The 25,511-nt window shown below is 44.3% G+C and overlaps 1 protein-coding gene across 5 annotated transcripts in view; it reads right to left on the reverse strand.

Annotated features, from left to right (window-relative positions):
• The window catches only part of LOC143815482 (arylsulfatase H-like), a 134,039-nt gene that overhangs the window by 16,321 nt on the left and 92,207 nt on the right, over nt 1-25,511 (reverse strand). For all 5 annotated transcript variants that reach the window (XM_077294714.1, XM_077294711.1, XM_077294710.1 and 2 more), the window contains one exon: nt 4,535-4,656. In XM_077294714.1, coding sequence (XP_077150829.1) covers nt 4,535-4,656 — 122 coding nt within the window. The remainder of the gene's footprint in view (nt 1-4,534; nt 4,657-25,511) is intronic.

Raw genomic sequence — 25,511 nt, forward strand, 5'->3', positions numbered from 1 at the left:
TAAGGAACTTATCTAGATGTGTTTTGAGAGCTTTGAACCCCCAAGTGTTTCACTACAGTTTATAACGCAGAGCCGTGAAAATAAAAATTATTTTTTTTTTCACAAAAATGATTTTTTAGCCCCCAGTTTTGTATTTTCACAAGGGTATCAGGATAAATTGGACCCCAAAAGTTGTTGTCCAATTTGTCTGGAGTACGCTGATACCCCATTTGTGGGGAGGGACCACTGTTTGGGCGCATGACAGAGCTCGGAAGGGAAGGAGCGCCATTTGGAATGCAGACTTAAATGGATTGGTCTGCAGGCGTCACGTTGCATTTGCAGAGCCCCTGATGTACCCAAACAGTACAAACCCCCCACAAGTGACCCCATATTGGAAACTAGACCCCCCAAGGAACTTATCTAGATGTGTTGTGAGAACTTTGAACCCCCAAGTGTTTCACTACAGTTTATAACGCAGAGCCGTGAAAATAATTTTTTTTTTTTTTTCACAAAAATGAAATTTAGCCCCCAGTTTTGTATTTTCACAAGGGTATCAGGATAAATTGGACCCTAAAAGTTGTTGTCCAATTTGTCCTGAGTACGCTGATACCCCCTATGTGGGGGGGAACCACTGTTTGGGCGCATGACAGAGCTCGGAAGGGAAGGAGCGCCATTTGGAATTCAGACTTAAATGGATTGGTCTGCAGGCGTCACGTTGCATTTGCAGAGCCCCTGATGTACCCAAACAGTACAAACCCCCCACAAGTGACCCCATATTGGAAACTAGACCCCCCAAGGAACTTATCTAGATGTGTTGTGAGAACTTTGAACCCCCAAGTGTTTCACTACAGTTTATAACGCAGAGCCGTGAAAATAAAAATTATTTTTCTTTTTCACAAAAATGATTTTTTAGCCCCCAGTTTTGTATTTTCACAAGGGTATCAGGATAAATTGGACCCTAAAAGTTGTTGTCCAATTTGTCCTGAGTACGCTGATACCCCCTATGTGGGGGGGAACCACTGTTTGGGCGCATGACAGAGCTCGGAAGGGAAGGAGCGCCATTTGGAATGCAGACTTAAATGGATTGGTCTGCAGGCGTCACGTTGCATTTGCAGAGCCCCTGATGTACCCAAACAGTACAAACCCCCCACAAGTGACCCCATATTGGAAACTAGACCTCCCAAGGAACTTATCTAGATGTGTTGTGAGAACTTTGAACCCCCAAGTGTTTCACTACAGTTTACAACGCAGAGCCGTGAAAATAAAACATATTTTTTTTCCCACAAAAATGATTTTTAGCCCCCCAAATTTTTATTTTCCCAAGGATAACAAGAGAACTTGGACCCCAGAAGTTGTTGTTCAATTTGTCCCTAGTACGCTGATACCCCATATGTTGGGGTAAACCCCTTTTTGGACGCACGGGAGAGCTCGGAAGGGAAGGAGCACTGTTTTACTTTTTCAACGCAGAATTGGCTGGAATTGAGATTGGACGCCATGTCGCGTTTGGAGAGCCCCTGATGTGCCTGAACAGTGGAAACTCCCCAATTCTACCTGAAACCCTACCCCTAACCGTTTACTGAACATTTTCTGACAGTCATAAGTGCCACGTATTTAAGTGCCACGTATTTAAGTGCCACGTATTTAAGTGCCACGTATTTAAGTGCCACGATATTTCAGTGCCACGATATTTCAGTGCCACGTATTTCAGTGCCACGTATTTCAGTGCCACGTATTTCAGGCACTGAAAAATACGTGGCACGTAAATACTTCAGTGCCACAATATTTCAGTGCCACGATATTTCAGTGCCACGTATTTCAGTGCCACGTATTTCAGGCACTGAAAAATACGTGGCACGTAAATACGTGGCACTGAAATACGTGGCACTGAAATACGTGGCACTGAAATACGTGGCACTTAAATACGTGGCACTTAAATACGTGGCACTTAAATACGTGGCACTGAAATACGTGGCACTTAAATAGGTGGCACTTATATACGTGGCCACTGAAATATCGTGGCACTTATATACGTATATACGTATATAAACGTATATTTCAGTGCCACGTATTTCAGGCACTGAAAAATACGTGGCACGTAAATACGTGGCACGTAAATACGTGGCACGTAAATACGTGGCACTTAAATACGTGGCACTTAAATACGTGGCACTTAAATACGTGGCACTTAAATACGTGGCACTTAAATACGTGGCCACTGAAATATCGTGGCACTTATATACGTATATACGTATATAAACGTATATTTCAGTGCCACGTATTTCAGTGCCACGTATTTCAGGTTAGGGGTAGGGTTAGGGTTTTTTGTTTTTTTCTTGTTTTCTTGTGTTTTTCTATAAAAACGCATGCGTTTTACCGCGTTTACATGCACTTTTTCACACATGCGGTTTTTTTAAAAAACGCATGCAGATAAAAACGCAAGTGTGAAACCAGACTAAAAGACGCTTTTTATAGCAAAAAAGTTTTTGCGTCTCCACATTTTGAGGCCTATAATTTTTCCACATTTTGGTCCACAGAGTCATGTGAGGTCTTGTTTTTTGCGGGACGAGTTGACGTTTTTATTGGTAACATTTTCGGACACGTGACCATTTTTTATCACTTTTTATTCCGATTTTTGTGAGGCAGAATAACCAAAAACCAGCTATTCATGAATTTCTTTTGGGAGAGGCGTTTATACCGTTCTGCGCTTGGTAAAATTGATAAAGCAGTTTTATTCGTCGGGTCAGTACGATTACAGCGATACCTCATTTATATCATTTTTTTATGTTTTGACGCTTTTATACGATAAAAACTATTTTATAGAAAAAATAATTATTTTGGCATCGCTTTATTCTGAGGACTATAACTTTTTTATTTTTTTGCTGATGATGCTGCATGGCGGCTCGTTTTTTGCGGGACAAGATGACGTTTTCAGCGGTAACATGGTTATTTATATCCGTCTTTTTGATCGCGTGTTATTCCACTTTTTGTTCGGCGGTATGGTAATAAAGCGTTGTTTTTTGCCTCGTTTTTTTTTTTTTTTTCTTACGGTGTTTACTGAAGGGGTTAACTAGTGGGCCAGTTTTATAGGTTGGGTCGTTACGGACGCGGCGATACTAAATATGTGTACTTTTATTGTTTTTGTTTGTTTTTTTTAGATAAAGAAATGTATTTATGGGAATAATATTTTTTTTATTATTATTATTTATTTAGGAATTTTTTTTTTTTTTTTTTACACATGTGGAAATTTTTTTTTTTACTTTTTTACTTTGTCCCAGGGGGGGACATCACAGATCGCAGATCTGATAGTGTGCACAGCACTCTATCAGATCCGTGATCATACTTTCATCGGAGCAGGCTGCAGCTTTCATCTGCAGCCTGCTCCGACCCGGAAGTGCTCCCTGCAGGACCCGGATACAGCCCCTCGGCCATTTTGGATCCGGGGCCTGCAGGGAGAAGACGTTCGGTACGAGGTGAGTACATCACCTTGTACCGATCGTCTCAGGGAAGCCCGCAGGGAGCCCCCTCCCTGCGCGATGCTTCCTTGTACCGCCGGTACACCGCGATCATGTTTGATCGCGGTGTGCCGGGGGTTAATGTGCCGGGGGCGGTCCGTGACCGCTCCTGGCACATAGTGCCGGATGTCAGCTGCGATATGCAGCCGACACCCGGCCGCGATCGGCCGCGCTCCCCCCGTGAGCGCGGCCGATCGCGTATGACGTACTATACCGTCACCGGGAATTAAGGCCCACCCCACCTCGACGGTATAGTACGTCATATGGGATTAAGGGGTTAAACTTCTCCACAGTATCACGGTCCTGCCTGTTGTGTTCCTTGGTCTTCATGATGCTCTCTGTTTTTCAAACAGAACCCTGAGACTATCACAGAGCAGGTGCATTTATACGGAGCCTTGATTACACACAGGTGGATTATATTTATCATCATTAGGCATCTAGGACAACATTGGATCATTCCAAGATTCACAATGAACTTCTGGAGTGAGCTTGCTGCACTGAAAGTAAAGGGGCCGAATAATATTAATAATAACAATATTGCACACCCCACTTTTCAATTTTTGAATTTCCCCAAAAATTTAAAATAACCTATAAATTTCGTTCAACTTCACAATTGTGTTCCACCTGTTGTTGATTCTTTACCAAAAATTTACATTTGGTATCTTTATGTTTGAAGCATGATATGTGGGAAAAGGTTGAAGAATTCCAGGGAGCCGAATACTTTCGTAAGGCACTATATGAGAGGAGCTAGCGTGATCCTAAAAAATTTGGCCCATTGGAGTTATATAATCCTGCTGATGGTTTTTCGCTGATGGATTTCATATTCAGTTTGATACTTTTATATGTGCCCACTGCCCAATACCTTACTGTCTGTAGTAACAGTAAGTAGCCCCCAACTGGCAGGCTGTTCTGTGGGCAGTGTGGCACGGCAGGCGCTTGAGTGACTAGTGTGACATGGCATTCAATACTATATTAGAGCATTTTTTGCATACCCATTGTTTTGTACTATGTTTAAATTACACAAATCATTTTTCTGTACTTACTAATGTTGTGATGCCATCGAACCGCGTGCAAGTACACGTCGCAGTAGTGAAACATAAATTCATGATCAGAGTTGGGTGCCATCCCTTGCAGAAGAGGCATCAAGTCTTTACCATCAATTATTCTAAAAGCATAGAAATGCGTTTGTTATTCCATGATTCCATGTAACATAAACTCACAGTAGACATTCAATACCTATATGAGGCAAAAAAAAAAAATTGGGATACTTCCAATAATACATAAATAACCAAGAAAGGGAATGTGATTACAACTCATAAATTAAAATAAGTAAGTTTTTATTAAGTACATTAGTAAAAACAATAAAAATGTTAATATTAACAAGGGTAAATTGAGCAGAGTAATGCCTGAGCAACAACAAACACAATGAATGCAAAAATGTAAACCACAAGAAAATTATTAGTGGTGGCTGTGAACCCTTCTGAGTTCTTCTGTATGCGATAGATGGTGCAAATGTGGTGCTTTTGGCTACTACAAGGTCAAAACAGAGGGTTGCACAATATTTGGACAAGGCATTTTTCATCCAATTCCATTTCTCATTGTAGGTTGAATTGAACCTTAATTCTAGTTATGGTAATGATGGAGCTTTTGGTTTGAGCAAACCTGTCCTGCTCATTTTTCATGCTCTGGACCATCCTTGATGGATAATGCAGTTAGAATATCATGTCTGAGAGCATCGTTCTGCCAGTTCTTGGCCCTGTACAGTATTTGGAAAGAAGATTCATCAGAACAGATACTCCTTGTTCTGAGAAATTGGCCATGTGGAATACTGTTTTTTACCCTTCTGACATCAGACGTAATAATGCGTCCCTGTGCCCTGGGCCTATTGGACCAGGGATGGATTATTATGTCTATGCGATCACCTGCACACACGAGGGGTGTGCGGGCGATCACCGCTGGGTGTCAGCTTATTCATTCATTCATTTGATGCAGAGCTAGCAGAAAAGCCAGTAATTCCATTGCCGGCTTTTGCTATCTCCTTATCAAACCCGACAGGATATGAGACATGGTTTACATACAGTAAACCATTGCATATCCGTTATATTTTTACATATTCCTCACTAATAATGTTGGAAGTGTCTGTGTGTAAAATTTGGGAGATCTAGGTGTTAAAATAAAGAGTTAAATCACGGAAAAAACTGGGCTCCCGCGCAATTTTCTCCGCCAGAGTGGGAAAGCCAGTGACTGAGGGAAGATATTAATAGCCTAGAGAGGAACCATGGTTATTGCCCCCCCCCACTCGGCTAAAAATATCTGCCCCCAGCCACCCCAGAAAAAGCACATCTGTAAGATGCGCCTATTCTGGCACTTATCCACTCTCTTCCCACTCCCAAGTAGCGGTGAGATATGGGGTAATAAGGGGTTAATGTCACCTTGCTATTGTAAGGTGACATTAAGCCAGGTTAATAATGGAGAGATGTCAATGAGACACCAATAGTAATAAAGGGTAGAGATGAGCGGTGTTCGAGTCGAACTGTTCGCCAATTTCAAATTCGAGCTGTTTTGGGCGGTGTTCGAGTCGTTCGACGAACCCGAACAATTTGCTTAAAATTCGGCTGTTCAAGTTTCTGTTCGATAACTGTTCGTTCACCAAAAGCCTAGCTTGATTTGCACATTAAAACTGTTTATCATTGTTAATAGACTGTTTCAGTGTATAGTGGGCGAGGGGGAGGGGATACATCTGTGCTGAAATAACGCCGATCTCCATTTTTTTTTTCTTTCCCGCATTTACAGAGGGGCGGTGCAGTCTCTCAGCCTATCAGCAGTGCACACACACACACAGCAATGTGCATGTGATGTACACATGCAAGGGCATGTGTCATTGGCTGTGTATGTCACATGTCCTTGCCCTATAAAACCAGCCATTTGCCCCGTCGCCACCATTTCCTCACTGCTGCAGCTTAGTGTTAGACGGCACCGCTGCTGCTGTGGGTGCTATACAGACTAAGAGTGTTTTTTTGGAGCAAATTGTCAGAGAGATAGGTTTAGGGAGTCTGGAGGAGTCGGGACTAGTTGTAATATCACCCCTTTTCAGGGTAGGTTACAGCAGTTCATAGCACTGTTTGCCAGGCAGGTCTGAGCCAGTGCTGTGCAAGTGTTAGTCACAGCATTTGGTGTAATCTAGCTCAGCCAATCCTTTTGGGCTAGTAGCATTGTCTGATAGTCATCTGAGTAGCCCGCCTGTGAAGCTAGCTACACCGCCTGTGTATCTCAATTTGTACTGCATCTAACCCAGTAAATCGTTTTGAGTTTTTGGGCTTAGTAGCAGTGTCTGCACGTCAACAGAGTAGCCCGCCTGTGAAGCTAGCTACACCGCCTGTGTATCTCAATTTTTACTGCATCTAACCCAGTAAATCGTTTTGGGGTTTTGGACTTAGTAGCAGTGTCTGCACGTCAGCAGAGTAGCCCACCTGTGAAGCTAGCTACACCGCCTGTGTATCTCAATTTTTACTGCATCTAACCCAGTAAATCATTTTGAGGTTTTGGGCTTAGTAGCAGTGTCTGCACGTCAGCAGAGTAGCCTGCCTGTGAAGCTAGCTACACCGCCTGTGTATCTCAATTTTTACTGCATCTAACCCAGTAAATCATTTTGAGGTTTTGGGCTTAGTAGCAGTGCCTGCATGTCAGCAGTGTAGCCCGCCTGTGAAGCTAGCTACACCGCCTATGTATCTCAATTTTTACTGCATCTAACCCTGTAAATCGTTTGGGGTTTTGGGCTTAGTAGCAGTGTCTGCATGTCAGCAGAGTAGCCCGCCTGTGAAGCTAGCTACACCGCCTGTGTATCTCAATTTTTACTGCATCTAACCCAGTAAATCGTTTTGGGGTTTTGGGCTTAGTAGCAGCGTTTGCACGTCAGCAGAGTAGCCCGCCTCTGAAACTAACTACACCGCCTGTGTATCTCTATTTTCACTGCATCTAATACAGTTAACAGTTTTGGGCCTAGGAGCAGTGTCTGCACGTCAGCAGAGTAGCCCGCCTGTGAAACTAACTACACCGCCTGTGTATCTCTATTTTCACTGCATCTAATCCAGTTAACAGTTTTGGGCCTAGGAGCAGTGTCTGCACTTCAGCAGAGTAGCCTGCCTGTGAAGCTAACTACACCGCCTGTGTATCTCTATTTTCACTGCATCAAATCCAGGTAACAGTTTTGGGCCTAGGAGCAGTGTCTGCACATCAGCAGAGTAGCCTACCTGTGAAACTAACTACACCGCTTGTGTATCTCTATTTTCACTGCATCTAATCCAGTTAATAGTTTTGGGCCTAGGAGCAGTGTCTGCACATCAGCAGAGTAGCCCACCTGTGAAACTAATACCGCCTGTGTATCTCTATTTTCACTGCATCTAATCCAGATAATAGTTTTGGGCCTAGGAGCAGTGTCTGCACGTCAGCAGAGTAGCCCGCCTGTGAAACAAACTATACCGCCTGTGTATCTCAATTTTCACTGCATCTAATCCAGTTAATAGTTTTGGGCCTAGGAGCAGTGTCTGCATGTCAGCAGAGTAGCCCACCTGTGAAACAATCTACACCGCCTGTGTATCTCAATTTTCACTGCATCTAATCCAAGTAATAGTTTTAGGCCTAGTACCACAGTTTGGCCACTCAGTTCTGCTCGGTTTTCATCCATCGGTTGTTGTGCCAACAACTACAGATACAGAGTTGCCAATTAGTTAAGCACTAAAATGAGTGGCAAAAAGCCTGCTGCTGGTGGAATGGGGAATAGGCGTGTTGGAAAGGGAAAAAAAGGTTATGTCCCTGGGGTAGGTGCTAAAGCAACAGTAACATCTGCAGAAGAAAGACCATCTTCCAGCCAAAGTAAGATGTCTACTTCTTTTCGTGGACAATCTGATATGATCCCTTTCTTACGACCATTGCTACAAGCATCACCAAAAATTCCAGATGAGGCACAAAAACAGCAGGTGCTTGAACGGATATCAAGTGCTCGTTCAAGTGGGCTCTCCTCCATGTCAACTTCAACATCACAGCTACTCCAGTCCTCAGAGTTGTCACCCCAATCGCACTTGCTTCCTCACAGCTTCCAAGTCTCCAGCTGCCCGTCTGAGCATGGGTTAACACACATGGTTGAGTCTGTAGAGCTGTTTACACATACTATAGTAATCATACTACCCCGACCCTAGACCTCAAAGGGGAATGGGCCACACTCCATCAAACTGATATAGCATAACAATCCTTTTGCAGGATCAAGAAGTGCCATGAAAAACAATTTGTGTACAAACAATTTCTTTATTTAAATATAAAACACAATAACATATATAGTAAAATTGGTGCCTCAAACCAAAAACCGGAGGCTGGTGGGCAAAGTGGATTGTAGTTTAACTTCTTTAACAAGAATTGTATAAATTATGGGGACATGCACATTTAAAAATCTGCCACCTAATATATTGAAATCTTATGGGAAGGAAAACACACAGACCGGGGAATTGACCACAAGTTTGAAATAGGTGCTGAGGTTAAAATTAACCCAGATCCACCAGACACCCCTCATCAGTCAGATGTCAAAAGATTTTTTTCCCCTTCCACCTCTGAACAAAAAGTGAAAAGCATAAAGTCACATCCTCCTCATATTACCTAGTATGCAGTCCCACACAGGATTCCACTGCCACGTAATTAACCGAGCCTCCAGACCCCTACGCACGTTTCGCTGTCGCTTCTTCCTGGGGGTGACCATCTTCCAGCCAAAGTAAGATGTCTACTTCTTTTCGTGGACAATCTGATATGATCCCTTTCTTACGACCATTGCTACAAGCATCGCCAAAAATTCCAGATGAGGCACAAAAACAGCAGGTGCTTGAACGGATATCAAGTGCTCATTCAAGTGGGCTCTCCTCCATGTCAACTTCATCATCACAACTACTCCAGTCCTCAGAGTTGTCACCCCAATCGCACTTGCTTCCTCACAGCTTCCAAGTCTCCAGCTGCCCGTCTGAGCATGGGTTAACACACATGGTTGAGTCTGTAGAGCTGTTTACACATACTATAGCCTGGGAATCAGAGGTCTGCTCCAGAGCTTCTGTGAATCCAGACGAGAAAATGATCTGCACTGATGCCCAGAATCTTTGTGAGTTGGATCCAGGCCCAGATGAAGAAGGTTCTGAGCATAATGTAGACCCTCGTTCCCAAACTGTAACTCCTGTTGGTAGAGACAATGAGGAAGATGATGATGAGACTGAGATACCTGATTGGAACGAAAACTTGTCTTTTCGGTCGGGGCAGGAAGAGGTTGGCTCTGAGGACAACGGGTGTGAGAACACACAGGATGATGATGACGAGGTTGTAGACCCCACTTACTGTCAACCCCCAGTCCGCCAGTCCATGAGGTCAGCAGAGGAGGTGGAGGAGGATGCTAGTGACGAGTCTGACGATGAGGTAACGGTGCGCCTTCCTGGACAGAGACGGAGTACTGGAAGCACGTCAACAACTGCATCCTCAACCCCAACTGTGCCTCAGACCAGAAGTCGTGGTGGCTCTTCAGGTCGCACGGGCTCTAAGCCTAGCATAGCCTGGGCATTTTTTGACATCGCAAAGGATGACCCAACTCATGTTGTCTGTAAGATTTGTCAACAAAATCTCAGTAAAGGCCAAAAAATCACTAGCTTGAGTACTTCATGCATGAACCGTCTCATGGATATGAGGCATAAGTTGCAGTGGGAAGCTCACTGTGCTACAATGCGGCCTAGTGGGCCGGGTCAACCACCGTCTGCCCCATCAAGTGCATCCGCGTCCTCTTCATCCTCTGTGACTGTGGGGACAGCAGTCGCACTTGTTTTGGATGCAGAACTTCCACCTCTTTACCCGCAACAGCCAGTGTGATTGGCAGGTCGTCAGGACATTTGCAAGTGGAAACACCTGCTGGTGTTGAGCGCTCTCCGACATCAACACCACATTTTGATCAAGGCAACATAACATCTCCGCCTGCACCTTCCTCACAGACCAGCAGTTTGCCGGGGACATCCTACTCAACTCCGTCTAAGCACGGCAGCCAGCCCTCAGTCCCTCAGATGTGGACAAGTAAAAGACTATTTCCTCCTAGCCATGACAAAGCTAAGAGGTTGAATTTCTCCATCTGCAAGCTGTTGGCTACAGAAATGCTGCCTTTCCCCCTGGTGGACACAGAGGATTTTCGAGACCTTATGTCCGTCGCAGTGCCCCAGTACCAGATGCCCAGTCGCCACTACTTCTCAAAGAAAGCTGTGCCTGCGCTACACCAGCATGTCGCACATAACATCACCGCTTCCTTGAGAAACTCTGTGTGTGACAGGGTGCATTTCACGACAGACACTTGGACGAGTAGACATGGACAGGGGCATTACATGTCGGTGACTGGGCACTGGGTAACTACGGCAACATCAGGAGAAGGGCTGCTGTCCAAGTCTTGCCATCCCCACGAGTTGCTCGTCGATCCTCTGCATCTAGAAGTTCCTCCACTGCTTCTGCCTCCTCAACCTCCTCTCGGTCCTCCACCTGCACCCAAAGCCTGTCTGGTAATGCCTCCCGCGTTGTAACTGCGCAGAAGGAATCCTGCACACCTCCTCACTATGCTGTCACCAGGGCTCAATGGCATCAGGCAGTGTTTACATTGAAATGTCTGGGAAATGTGAGTCACACATCTGAGGAGTTGTGGTCAGCTCTGGAGAACGAGTTCCATCAATGGTTGTCTCCACTCGACCTGCAGCCAGGGAAGGCTGTGTGCGACAATGCTTCAAACCTGGGTGCGGCCCTTCGCCGGGGCAATGTCACACACGTGCCTTGTATGGCTCACGTTTTGAACCTGGTTGTCCAGCAATTTTTATCCCACTATCCCGGACTAGATGGGCTTCTGCAGAGGGCACAGTCACTGTGTGCTCACTTCCGCCATTCGCATCCCACAGCTCGACAACTTGCATCTCTACAGAAGTCGTTGGGCCTGCCAGTTCACCGGCCGAAATGCGATGTGCCCACACAGTGGAATTCAACTCTGCACATGTTGCAGCGACTGTGGCAGCACCGACGAGCCCTGGTGCAATACGTTATGACGTATAGCCTGGGCCAACGAGATCAAGAGGTGGGGCAAATCACATTGCAGGAGTGGTCTCAGATCAGGGACCTATGCACCCTTCTGCACAGTTTTGAAATAGCAACGAAGATGTTTTGTTTAGTGCTGACGATGCTGTTATCAGCATGACCATTCCGGTGATTTACATGCTGGACCACACCTTACACAGTGTCCGGAGTCAGGTGGTGGAACAAGAGGAGGAGGAGGAGGAACAGGAGGAGTCGTATGCGGAAGGGATCATATCTCCAAGGTCAAGAAGGTTGGAAGCACCAAGGCGGCTGGCATTGGAGGCTGGGGGAGAGGGATAACCAAGGGCGCATGGTAGCAGCCAAACTGTTGAGGAAGGTGCAGGAGGCGAGGAAGAAGTGGAGGACGAACTGGCGCTGGGCATGGAAGACTCATCAGATGAGAGAGACCTTGATCAAATTTCTGTTGTGCGAGGTTGGGGGAGAGGGCAGATGAAGGAAGCATGATTCTCACCTTGCCACCACCAAGACAACAAGGACTTGGTCCTCCTGGATGCGCAAGACACATGAGTGCCTTCTTGCTGCACTACCTGCAACATGACCCTCAGATTGTCAGAATCCGAAGTAATGCCGACTACTGGGTTGCCACACTCTTAGATCCCCGGTACAAAAGCAAATTTGGCGAAATAATTCCTGCCATAGAAAGGGATTCACGCATGCTGGAGTATCAGCAGAGACTGTTACAGAATCTAACATCTGCTTTTCCACAAAACACCAGTGGTGCACGTAGTCAATCTCTGAGTTCTAACTTGCCAACCGTGGGACTATCGAGTCATCACTCTAACCGTAACAGTAACATCGTATCTGGTGGTAACAACAATTTTTTCCAATTGTTTCAAGATTTTTTTAGACCATCCTTTGTAAGGCCACAGGAGACAAGAAGTCTGACGCACAGCCAATGCCTAGAGAGGATGGTACAAGAGTATCTCCAAGTTAACATTGATGCCATGACTGTGGAACTGGACCCTTGCTCATTTTGGGCTTCCAATCTTGAAAAATGGCCTGAGCTCGCCACTCACGCCTTGGAGAACTTGTCGTGCCCCGCAGCCAGCGTTCTCTCTGAACGTGTGCACAGTGCTGCTGGTGGTGTGCTGACAGATTAGCGCACGCGGCTGTCCACTGACAATGTAGACAGACTAATGTTCATCAAGATGAACAAATCCTGGATCCGCAAGGACTTTTCTACCCCTGTGTCATCTTGGGGAGACTAAAAGCTTGATGATTTTTGAAAATCACCTCACCAACCGTTTTAAAAAACTCTGGCGAAATTGATGCCACTTAAGTGGTGTCTACGGCCGAATTTTTTGAAAAAATGGAGACTCTTTTATTTAGTCCCCTTGCTGAGTTTTACATGATGTTGCCATCGTCAATTCCAGGTGGGTGGGGTCGTCTGCAGAGTTGTTTACTCATACTATGGCCTGGGATTCAGAGGTCTGCTCCAAAGCTTCAGTGTCTGCTAGTCAGCAGAGTAGCCCAGCCACCCACCGCCTGTTTACCTAAGTACTATTTTTAACGGCATCTGGCCCAGGAAATCCTTTTGGGCCTAGTAGAATTTAGTGCTACTCAGCAGCGTACCCCACCCATGAAGCAAGCTACACCGCCTGTTTACCTAACTACTATTTTTTAACGGCATCTAGCCCAGGAAATCCTTTTGGGCCTAGTACAATTTGGTGCTACTCAGCAGCGTACCCCACCCATGAAGCAAGCTACAAAGCCTGTTTACCTAACTACTATTTTTTCACGGCATCTGGCCCAGGAAATCCTTTTGGGCCAAGTAGAATTTGGTGCTACTCAGCAGCGTACCCCACCCAGAAGCAAGCTACACCGCCTGTTTACCTAAGTACTATTTTTAACGGCATCTGGCCCAGGAAATCATTTTGGGCCTAGTAGAATTTAGTGCTACTCAGCAGCGTACCCCACCCATGAAGCAAGCTACACCGCCTGTTTACCTAAGTACTATTTTGTAATGGCATCTAGCCCAGGAAATCCTTTTGGGCCTAGTAGAATTTGGTGCTACTCAGCAGCGTACCCCACCCACGAAGCAAGCTACACCGCCTGTTTACCTAAGTACTATTTTTAACGGCATCTGGCCCAGGAAATCATTTTGGGCCTAGTAGAATTTAGTGCTACTCAGCAGCGTACCCCATCCATGAAGCAAGCTACACCGCCTGTTTACCTAAGTACTATTTTGTAACGGCATCTAGCCCAGGAAATCCTTTTGGGCCTAGTAGAATTTGGTGCTACTCAGCAGCGTACCCCACCCACGAAGCAAGCTACACCGCCTGTTTACCTAAGTACTATTTTTTAACGGCATCTAGCCCAGGAAATCCTTTTGAGCCTAGTGGAATTTAGTGCTACTCAGCAACATACCCCACCCATGAAACAAGCTACACCGCCTGTTTACCTAAGTACTATTTTGTAACGGCATCTAGCCCAGGAAATCCTTTTGGGCCTAGTAGAATTTAGTGCTACTCATCAACGTACCCCACCCATGAAGCAAGCTACACCACCTGTTTAGCTAACTACTATTTTGCAATGGCATGTGGCCCAGGAAATCCTTTTGGGCCTACTAGCAATTTCTGCTACTCAGCAGAGTACCCCACCCATGAAGCAAGATACACCGCCTTCTTTCTTTCTCAATCTAACCCCTCGGCTCTGGGGTGTCCACTCTCCCTCCAGCTCTCTCCTTCTCACAGGTGGACTACCGCGTGTTTTCACACTGTGGCGAATCTTTTGGGCCCAGGCATAAGAAGTCGTCGAGGTAATGGATAATATGTGCCGCCTTACAAACGTCCATGACGACACATTCAAGGAAGCAACTAAACGCCTCAAATAGTGAGCAGGATATGGAGCACCCCATGGGCAAACAGCGATCTATGTAGTATGCTCCTTCACAGAAGCAGCCCAATGGGAGGACACTATTCGGAGGCACAGGTAGTAACCGGAACGCCCCCTCAATGTCTGTTTTGGCCATTAGGGTGCCCCTTCCCAACTTCTTGACCCGCCTGATTGCTTCGTCAAAGGAGGTACAGTACATAGTACTGTACTTGGTTCTGCATCGATGTTGTCGTTTACTGACCTGCCCCTTGGATATGACAAATGGTGGATTAGTCTGAATGTATTGGGTTCATTTTTTGGCACAACTCCCAATGGGGGTACCACTACGTCTTCTAAGGAAAGTGTTTTGAATGGACCCGCCACTATTCTACCTAAAGATATTTCTTTTTTTCTTTTTTTTGTCAAGACGTCTGGGTGTTGGTAGAGTGAGTTTAGATTTTTACTCCAGCCTTTCTTGATTTTAGAAGAGCATGACATGCCTACAGTATATCTGTGTCTCCTCCTTTTACTCCTCCACCTCTTTTCTTTTCGCATGACTATATAAAGTTGTGACTTTTCCACGTGTTTGTTGTGTCTTCTGAGCAGTTTGTCAGCTTTTGGACACCTTTTAAGGTGTTTTCTATGTGGTTTCCATGTGTTTGTATGTGTTTGTGTTTGCCTGCTATTGGTTTCAATGGGGTTCGACGGTGTTCTTCGAACACCTCCCTGTTCGACTAACCGAACCGAACCCGAACACTAGGGAGGTGGCTCATCTCTAATAAGCATACAGTTCCTCTTTTGTTATATTTTTACATGTTTTTTATCTTACTGAAGCGATATGTTTTCCTTCTAAGTTAGTACACAAAACTACCTCATCTACAATATCATTTGAAAAAATTTTACAGAAAACATCTCTTTTAATCACATGTAAACCTAGTACGGGCCTAAAAGGCCCCAGGTATGTGAAAATGGGGTATTCCCAAAAAAGAGTTGTTATACCGAAATGCCTGTAACATAAAAATATATGAACAACTGGAAATTACTTACAACTATATACCTGAGGAATACCTAGAGTTTCAGAATTCTAACTAAAGTAATCTTGCAGAAAATGGAAATCAATTAACCTAGCGGGCCTGCGAGGCCCCAGGTATGCGTTATATATATATATATATATATATATATATATATATATATATATATATATATGTGCGTATATATACAGTATATATATATATATATATATATATATATATATATATAGTATATAAAACTGTAGGACTGTGGGGCTGGATTATATTCTATGGGGGGCTACATTACATTCTATGAGGGAGGGTTGTATTATATTCTATACCGGGACTACATTATATTCTATGAGGTGGCTACATTATATTCTATGGGAGGCTGCATTATACTATATAAGGGGGCTGCATTATATTTTATGGGGGCTGCATTATACTCTATGAGGGGGCTACATTATACTCTATGAGGGAGCTACAATATATTCTACGGAGGGCTGCATTATACGCTATGAAGGAACTGCATTATATTCTATGGGGGGGCTGCTTTATCCTCTTTCTGACCTTGGACGGGATAGTACGTCCAAGGTCAGATACCGCGCTTTGATGCAGGGCTCCGGCGGTGAGCCCGCATCAAAGCAGGGACATGTCAGCTGTTTTGAACAGCTGACATGTGCCCGCAATAGCGGCGGGTGAAATCGCGATTCACCCGCTGCTATTAACTAGTTAAATGCCACTGTCAAACGCTGACAGCGGCTTTTAACCGGCGCTTCCGGCCGGAAATGAGTGCATCGCCGACACCTGTCACGTGACCGGGGGTCAGCGATGCGTCAGAATGGTAACCATAGAGGTCCTTGAGACCTCTATGGTTACTGATGCCGGCCTGCTGTGAGCGCCCCCCTGTGGTCGGCGCTCATAGCACACCTGCATTTCTGCTGCATAGCAGCGATCTAATGATCGCTGCTATGTAGCAGAGCCGATCGAGTGGTGCCAGCTTCTAGCCTCCCATGGAGGCTATTGAAGCATGGTAAAAGTTAAAAAAAAAAGTAAAAAAAAAGTGAAAAAAATATAAAAGTTTAAATCTGAGGGGGCTACATTATATTCTAAGGGGATTGTATTATACTCTATGAGGGGACTACATTATATTCTGTGGGGTGGCTGCATTATACCCTGATGGGGGCTGCACTATACTATATGGGGGCTGCACTTTATCAGACTATGGGCAGTGCATTATGCTATATGTACTATATATTACCTGCATTATACTGTATTGAGGACTATGGGGAATGCATTATACTATATGAAGAACTATGAGATGCAATATACTATATGGAGGACTATGAAGAATGTATTTTAATATATGGGGGACTATGAGGAGTGTATTATACTATATGGAGGACTATGAGGAGTGTATTATACTATATGGAGGACTATGGGAGTGTATTATATTTTATGGAGGACTATGAGGAGTGTATTATACTATATGGAGGACTATGGGAGTGTATTATATTATATGGAGGACTATGGTGAGTGTGTTATATTATATAGAGTACTATGGGGAGTGTATTATACTATATGGAGGACTATGGAGAGTTTATTATACTATAGGGAGGACTATGGGTAGAGTATTATACTATATGGAGGACTATAAGAAGTGTATTATACTCTATGAAGGACTATGAGGAGTGTATTATACTATATGGAGGACTATGGGGCACATTATATTATATCGAGGACAATGGGGTGTGCATTATACAATCTGGCGAACTGTGGTGTACATTATAGGACTGTGGGCTGCACTGTACTATGTGGAGGACTTTGGGGTGCATTATGCTATGCAGACGACTATGGGGCACATGATACTAAACGAGCAAATGCTGCCTATTCTTTGAATGATTTGATTGTTAATGCCGCAACAAAAGTCATTGTTCTCAGCAGCACATCGCCCTGTGAAAACTGCAGATTTGCTGCCGATAACATGATACTGTATGGGGATAACATGATACTGTATTAGTGATTGTTCTGTCCCCATCATTGTTCCTCAGTCAGAGCAAAGATGCTGGGAAATAAGCATCTAACGACTTCAATATTGGTGATCACACTCATTTGGTGGCCTGGGCTCAGCACATGTAAATACAACCAAAATATTTCTGTCTGATGGTGCAATATGTGAGGATGAGTATTTGGGGCCCCATTTTAAACTTTTGCCCAGGGCCCCCACCGATCTGCCTATAATTATAAGAGTACTGAAATATTAAATGCCATATAAAAGGTTTAGTTACTCTTTATAATTAAACTTGCAAGTCAGAGACAATGAAAATCAAGAAATAAAAGAAGCACTCCTTCCATCAAAGTTCTTAACTTGTTAATATTTTGAAATCGTCATATTATGTAGCACTGTGTACGGTACTTACAATTGCTAATTTTGCCTTTCTACCCAGTTAATTCTTCTGTTTCCCATTAGGTCTAATCACATGATTAAAAACTGACTAGTTGAATCTTTCTAAGCTTTATGTAGAAACAGGAGGTCCATTTTCCCTGTATGACTCATGAGTCACTGCAAAACTCGATGGCAGGGGGGAGGAAGCAGCTAGGTCAGGAGTTGAAGAATGGACTGATTTATGCAGGGCAGAGACTTCATGATTCTATATAGAGAAGAGAAAGGAAAAGATTTAGTTGGGTAGGAAGGCAAAATGAGCAATTGTAAGTGCACAGTGCTATATACTATGATGACTGCAATATACTAGGAGGAGATAAACTTTGACGGGAGTGATTCTTTAAGCTAAACTGGGTACTGTAAAGCGCCAGGAATACATGGCGCTATTATAATAAATAAAAACTCCAGCTGCTGCAGAACCACATCCAACCGATGCAATGAATTTGGAAGAGATGCTCATGTACGATTATGTGGTTATATCCTGAATAAGAAATGTGCGTAAATAAAAAAACACATTTGTACTAACTCCTGGCTTTGGATCTTCAATCCACTCATCAGCAATTCGGAAATAACCACGTGTTCTCTCCCAAATCCAAACAAGGGTGTGGCCGTTCTTTTTGTTGAGCTGGACATTCCGATTATATAGCTCACCACTGCTGGGTGTACATTAGTCGGGGTCTCGCTCCTTCTTGGTGCTTACTCACATTTACGTCATTAGACACATGGTAGGGTTTTAAAACTAGATGTTAGGACTATCCCGAATAGGTTCACCATTTCGAGGTGGGATGGCTTTTATGTTTTTTATCAAAATTATGTTAACCAAGTATCCTATGTTATTTTTATGCACTATTGCTGATTATTTACCGTATTTATTGTAAGATATATTTTGTTTTTATCTTGGGTTTTATAGCAGGTGCAAGTTCTATCTGTGAAAACCACAGATTGAACTCATATGTGAAAAACTGACATCTAAATGAGTGTAACTTCATATTTGCACAGTCTTATTTTCCTCATTTCATTAACAGATTAGTTCTTTAAACTTTTTACAAAGTTTAAAGCAAAGTCCATTTGTATAAAGTTAATTCTTTCTTATAAATTTAGTATTTTTCCATTGAAGTTTTAGATCTTGGAATTCTCTTCTAAAATGAAATGGTCCTTAGTACTAATCTAAGCATTATGCCTATCTCAAATGTAGTTAGAAGTAGAGAAAATGTTTGCCAATCTCAAATTCGGATTCGTGTTTGGATTCCCAAGCATTTTTCCTCAAAGTCGGCAAAATATAATAATAATAATAATAATAATAATTTTATTTATATAGCGCCAACATATTCCGCAGCGCTTTACAACTTATAGAGGGGACTTATACAGACAACAGACATTACAGCATAACAGAAATCACAGTTCAAAACAGATACCAGGAGGAATGAGGGCCCTGCTGCTCGCAAGCTTACAATCTATGAGGAAAAGGGGAGACACGAGAGGTGGATGGTAACAATTGCTTTAGTTATTTGGACCAGCCATAGTGTAAGGCTCGGGTGTTCATGTAAAGCTGCATGAACCAGTTAACTGCCTAAGTATGTAACAGTACAGACACAGAGGCTATTAACTGCATAAAGTGTATGAGAACATGATGGAGGAACGTGATTATGTTGTTGTTTTTTATTAATAGGCCACACAGGGATAATTAGGTTAATGCGTTGAGGCGGTAGGCCAATCTGAACAAATGAGTTTTTAGTGCACGCTTAAAACTGTGGGGATTGGGGATTAATTGTATTAACCTAGGTAGTGCATTCCAAAGAATCGGCGCCGCACGTGTAAAGTCTTGGAGACGGGAGTGGGAGGTTCTGATTATTGAGGATGCTAACCTGAGGTCATTAGCAGAGCGGAGGGCACGGGTAGGTTGGTAGACTGAGACCAGAGAGGAGATGTAGGGTGGTGCTGAGCCATGGAGTGCTTTGTGGATGAGGGTAGTAATTTTGTACTGGATTCTGGATTGGATGGGTAGCCAGTGTAATGACTGGCACAAGGTAGAGGCATCGGTGTAACGGTTGGCGAGGAATATGATCCTGGCAGCAACATTCAGGACAGATTGGAGCGGGGAGAGTCTGGTAAAAGGTAGGCCAATTAGTAGAGAGTTACAATAGTCCAGACGAGAATGAATAAGTGAGACAGTAAGAGTTTTTGCAGAGTCGAAAGTAAGAAAAGGGCGAATTCTGGAAATGTTTTTGAGATGCAGATAAGAAGAGCGAGCCAGTGATCGGATGTGGGGGGTGAATGAAAGCTCGGAATCAAGGATGACTCCAAGGCAGCGGGCATGTTGCTTTGGAGTAATGGTGGAACCGCACACAGAGATGGCAATGTCGGGCAAAGGTAGGTTTGTAGAGGGAGAGAACACGAGGAGTTCAGTTTTTGACAGGTTCAGTTTCAGATAGAGGGAGGACATGATGTTAGAGACAGCGGTAAGACAATCACTGGTGTTTTCTAAAAAGGTCGGCGTGATAACAGGAGAAGAGGTATATAATTGGGTGTCGTCAGCATAGAGATGGTACTGGAAACCAAATCTATGCGTTTGGCTAGGATAGTGGTGCTGTATGATAAGCAGGGGGATGTGTTTTATGAGGGGAGGGGGTGGGTAGAGGTCAGAGGAACAGAAGACTGTTTTTATTCATTTATTTTTTAATTATCTTATTGTGTGTAGATTACGGCAGCCATCCGCAACGTCCATACACAAGGGCTTCTGTCATTGGCTGCCGAAGTCACATGCACCTCTCCATATAATAGGATGAAAATGTTGTTTTGCTGGTGCTATTTTGTCAGTGTAACAGCTGTAATGCAGTGACTCCTGTGGCAGCTAGGGGGCACTGTGTATGCTCCTCGGGATATGCATGGAGGCGTATCTGTGGTTACAAGAGTGGTGAAACAGCGACTTTCAGAATTATAAGTGGCCGATATGTGTCGCAGAGGGAGTCAGCGCAGTAAGTCTGAAGTAATGTTGTTGTTCTGGGACCAGTAGTCCTACAAGTAAATTGTGTTGTTTGTATAGTTGTGAAGGGAGACTTACTGGGCTAGTTATGAGAGATGGGCGCGCCGAACTAGCCACACACACACACTCCCACCTGTGATAGTGGTTACAGCTTCATAATGTGACCAGGATGTGGGTCACATGGTCTCTGAGTGTGGACCTGAATGGTCTATGCTGGAAGGTCCTGGAGAGCCTATGTGTTGGGATTGCCCTCTCCCTGAAGAGCAGGTGGTGGGGGTTTGGACCTGGTGGCCTGGGGTGTTGGACAGACGTCCTGAATAGCACCCGGACAGGTCACATGCCAGTGTGTTGGATGGTCCCCGGTAGGGATAGACGTCCTGAATAGCGCACTGAGTAGCCTGTGTTGGATGGAAGTCCTGGGAGTAGGAGTCCTGAAGAGCACATGCCAGTGTGTTGGACGATCCTAGGACATCCTGAATAGCGCACAGTGAGACTGTGGTCCTGGACAGTCTGTGTTGGAAGCTCCTGTGACTGGAGTCTTTCTGGAGCACCTGAGAGACCGTGGACCTGGATGGTCTGTGTTGAGGAAGCTACCGACCTTTGGTGGCTCTGGACTAACTGATGTGTGCCTGCCAGGCAAGTTGGTGAACCCCATAAGGCAGCTTCCCTGAGAGAGAGAGGACTGACAGGAGGTCAGCCTGTGGAGCAGGAGCTCCAGAAAGGTAACACCCAGGAAGGGCGGCTATCATAACGGCAGAGATGTATCTGCCAGTGGAACAAACTATTGGTGTTTGTTGTGTTCCATGGATAGTGATGAACTGTGCGGTCTCCCATGGTAACTGGATGAAGTGAGGTCCAACGTGTTTAGAGACGGCGAAACAATGTTGCGGACACCCCCGGGAACTAGTCAAGGAGGGCTCGCGAGTGTAGTATCTGAACTGTGAGTTAAAGCCATATATGTAATATCTGAGCCAAAGCTGCAATTTAATGTCACCGGTTGGTGCCTGTTGTGTTCTATGGAGTTTATAACGAACTGTGCATAACCCAGTGTACGATGCTGTAATAAACCGCATGGACTGTATTTGTGTTAAAAAAACGTGCCTGTGTGACTGAATCCCGTTGCTAAGTGAGTCTCCCCCTACACATGCAGTAAGCACAATCTTACACAGCGCAGAGAGGCTGTTCCTGCTGCTGCAATTTGTCATATTGTTAGATAGGATCCTGTCCTTTGTGAAATCGACCTTCCAGCATCTAACTAGTTTGTACTAGTTGTGCCCCCTGAAGAAGTGTGGACGAAACGCGCGTAGGGGTGGAGGGAGATGGCACAAGCTCCACACATTGTGAGCATAACCGCATAGTTTTCAGTCTATATTAATTGTGAAGGATTTGTTTGCTTCTAAATATAAGGATTAATGGCACCAGTCTGTGGATTGCATTAGGAGCCATGGACATTGCCAGGCTACGCTTTCATATGTAATTTAGGTGCATATTGTTTCCTTTTCTTTTTACTGCAATTATTTGCCTCAAACATTACTCATTCACTATAGACTACTCCCTTAATTATCTTGGTTACATTCCAATCACAGATGTCATTGATGTATATAATTGGACCTGTAGCCTGATGTGTCTCTCACATCTGAGGTCACTTTTTGGGCTTTTTTTTCGTTTATCTTGTTTAAATCGGTTTACTAAAATAAAATTTTTTATTTATTTTTTGGAGTTGTGCTTTTCTATTCACTTTTGATATTTTCAGTGTAACGGACAGAATATATGTTTGAATGCTTAGCACATCATTATTATTGGATCATCTATTGATAAATATTTGTGCTAATAGTGTTGTACAGGCAGGAGTACACATTTCCTAATCCAAATCATTTGGCCTAATACTGTGTTGCAGTCAGGACTCAGGAGGTCACATTTACTAGTCAAAATCATTTGATCTAATATTGGGGTGCATGCACAAAGCCCCATTTCCTAATCCAAATTGTTTGGGATAATACTGTGCTGCAGTCAGGACTCAGGAGGTCATATTTGCTAATCAAAATCATTTGGGCTAATATTGGGGTGGAGGCACCAAGCCCTGTTTCTTAAACAAAATCATTTGGACTAACATTGGGGAACAAGCAGGAAGCCCCATTTCCTATTCAAAATTGTTTGGACTAATATTGGGGTGCAGGCTGGAGGCCCCGTTTCCTAATCAAAATAATTTTGGGCTAATATTGGGGTACAGGCAGTAGGCTCTAATTACTAATCAAAATCATTGCAGCTAATATTGGGGTGCAGGCACCAGGCCCCATTTCCAGGGTTGCCTTGCCTTTTTTGAGACAGCAAAATATGACCTAACTCACGTTATGTGCAAACTTTGCAAAAAACATGTAAAAAGGAAAAAATTTCAATAATTTGACTACTACATGCATGAAACGGCACATGTGCAATCAACATGAGTTAGTCTGGGAATCTCACTGTGCAAAAATGCGGACTAGCGGGCCTCGCCAACCACCAGCCATACCATCAAAGGCATCTGCTGCTTCTTCCTCATCTGCAATTGTGGCAAGTGTGCTCAAACAGGTCTCCAGCTGCAGAACCTCCACTTGTTTGCACCCTACAGTCGGGGTGAGTGAGAGTCCGTCAATTGTTACGGAGGTGGAAATGCCTGCTGTTTTTGTTTCACTGAGCACACCACATATTTCTCAATCCAACATAACATCTCTGCCTGCACCACACTCAAAGTCCAGCAGTTTGTTCTGTTCATCCTACTCCTCTCTCAGCACAGCAGGCAGTCCTTCATCCCGCAGTTGTGGTCAGAGATTGTTTCATCTTGCACATGCAAAAGCTAGGAGCTGGAACTTCACAATCTCCAATCTGTTGGCCACGGAAATGCTGCCTTCCTGTGCACCTGGTGGATACAAATGGTTTACAAAAGCTAATGTCCACCGCAGTCACCTAGTACCAGTTGCCCAGTCCCATTACTTCTTGAAGAAAGTTGTGCCTGCACTATACTTGCGTGTTGCAGACAACATCACCCGTTCCTTGAAAAAATCCATGTCTGACAGGGTGCATTTCACCACTGACACCTGGAAGAGAAAGCATGTGCAGTCGCATTACTTGTCACTGACTGGGAATTGGGTGACTCTGGTTGCTGTGAGGGCAGGTGGGCAAAGGGCTGCTCCACAAGTCTTGGAATCCCAAAGGCTTGTGGGACAAACCTCTGTATCTAACATTTCCTCCACTGCTTCTGCTTCCTTCACCTCTAGTGCCAGTGCTCACCGCAGTCGGGCACTGTTTAAATTACTATACCTTGGAGAACACAGTCACACTGCTCAAGAGTTGTGGACAGCCATCCAGGCCGAGTTTGAGCAATGGTTTTCTTCACTGAAGCCAGAGCCTTTGAAGCAGCAATTTCTCCTTCACTATCCCGGCCTGGATGTGCTGCTTCAAAAAGCAGGGTTGCTGTGTTAACTTCTGCCATTTGCACCCTGCAGGTCATCGACTTGCATTGCTACAGAGGTCTTTCGGCCTACCGTTTGATTTGCGATGTACTGACACGGTGGAATTCCACTCTGCACATGTTGCAGTGACTGTGGCAGCAGCAATGAACCCTGGTTTTAAAACGGCTACAAAGATGGTTAATGCTGATGATGCCATCATCAGCATCACTATTCCGGTTATCTACATGCTGGAGCACACTTTGAATAGTCTGGGGGAGGAGGTGGTCATGCCAGAGGAAGAGGTGGAAGCAGAGGAGGATGCAGAAGGAAAAACAATATATATAAGTTCCACACTGTCATCCCATAGTTGGGTGCAAGAGAGGGTGGATTACAGGGATCCAGGTGGGGCTCATGGTACCAGACAAACTGTTTGTAAAGGTGCAGGAGCCGAGGAACAAGTGGAGGAGGATGAAGAGGAGGAGGTAATGGGCGCCCAACAGTTAGAAGATAAAGAGGATAACGATCTTCTGTCTGTTGTCTGTGGTTGGTGGGAGGGGATGGAGGAAACAAGGTTCAGTGTTACCCTGCCACCAACACACCATGGACTTGTACTTTTTGTCATGGAAAAAAAAAAAAATGTTCCAGCTCCAAATGAATAAAATGAAAAACTTTAATGAAAACATTAAAAACACAATAGAACAATGCTCCATGCGGACAACACCATGGGTTATGGTGTTGTCCGCATGGAGCATTGTTCTATTGTGGTTTTAATGTTTTCATTAAAGTTTTTCATTTTATTCATTTGGAGCTGGAACATTTTTTTTTCCCCCACTAATCTGCATCTTGTCAGGATCGGGTTCCGTGCTCTGCTGGAAATGGTGAGCTGGCTTTTTTTCTCTTTTTACCTTTTGTCATGGACCCTTTTGCATTTGGAGGCGTGGTTTGAGATCACCTGTCATGCCTTGGAGGTTTTGTCATGCACAGCAGCCAGCACTCTCCCAGAATGTCACACACCACTTAAGTTGCATCAAATTCCACAGAGTATAAATAGTGTTTTGGGCCTCTGTCACCCTTTCCTCTACAGGCGACACACTAGCTGAAGACCGAAATTGGAGTCTCCACATTTCAAAAAATTAATGTCACACACCAATAAAGTGGCATCAATTTCCTCAGAGTAGAAATCACATAATGGTGCTCTGAGAC

Source organism: Ranitomeya variabilis, chromosome 3 (genome assembly GCF_051348905.1).
Source record: "Ranitomeya variabilis isolate aRanVar5 chromosome 3, aRanVar5.hap1, whole genome shotgun sequence".
NCBI classification, from domain to species: Eukaryota; Metazoa; Chordata; class Amphibia; order Anura; family Dendrobatidae; genus Ranitomeya; species Ranitomeya variabilis.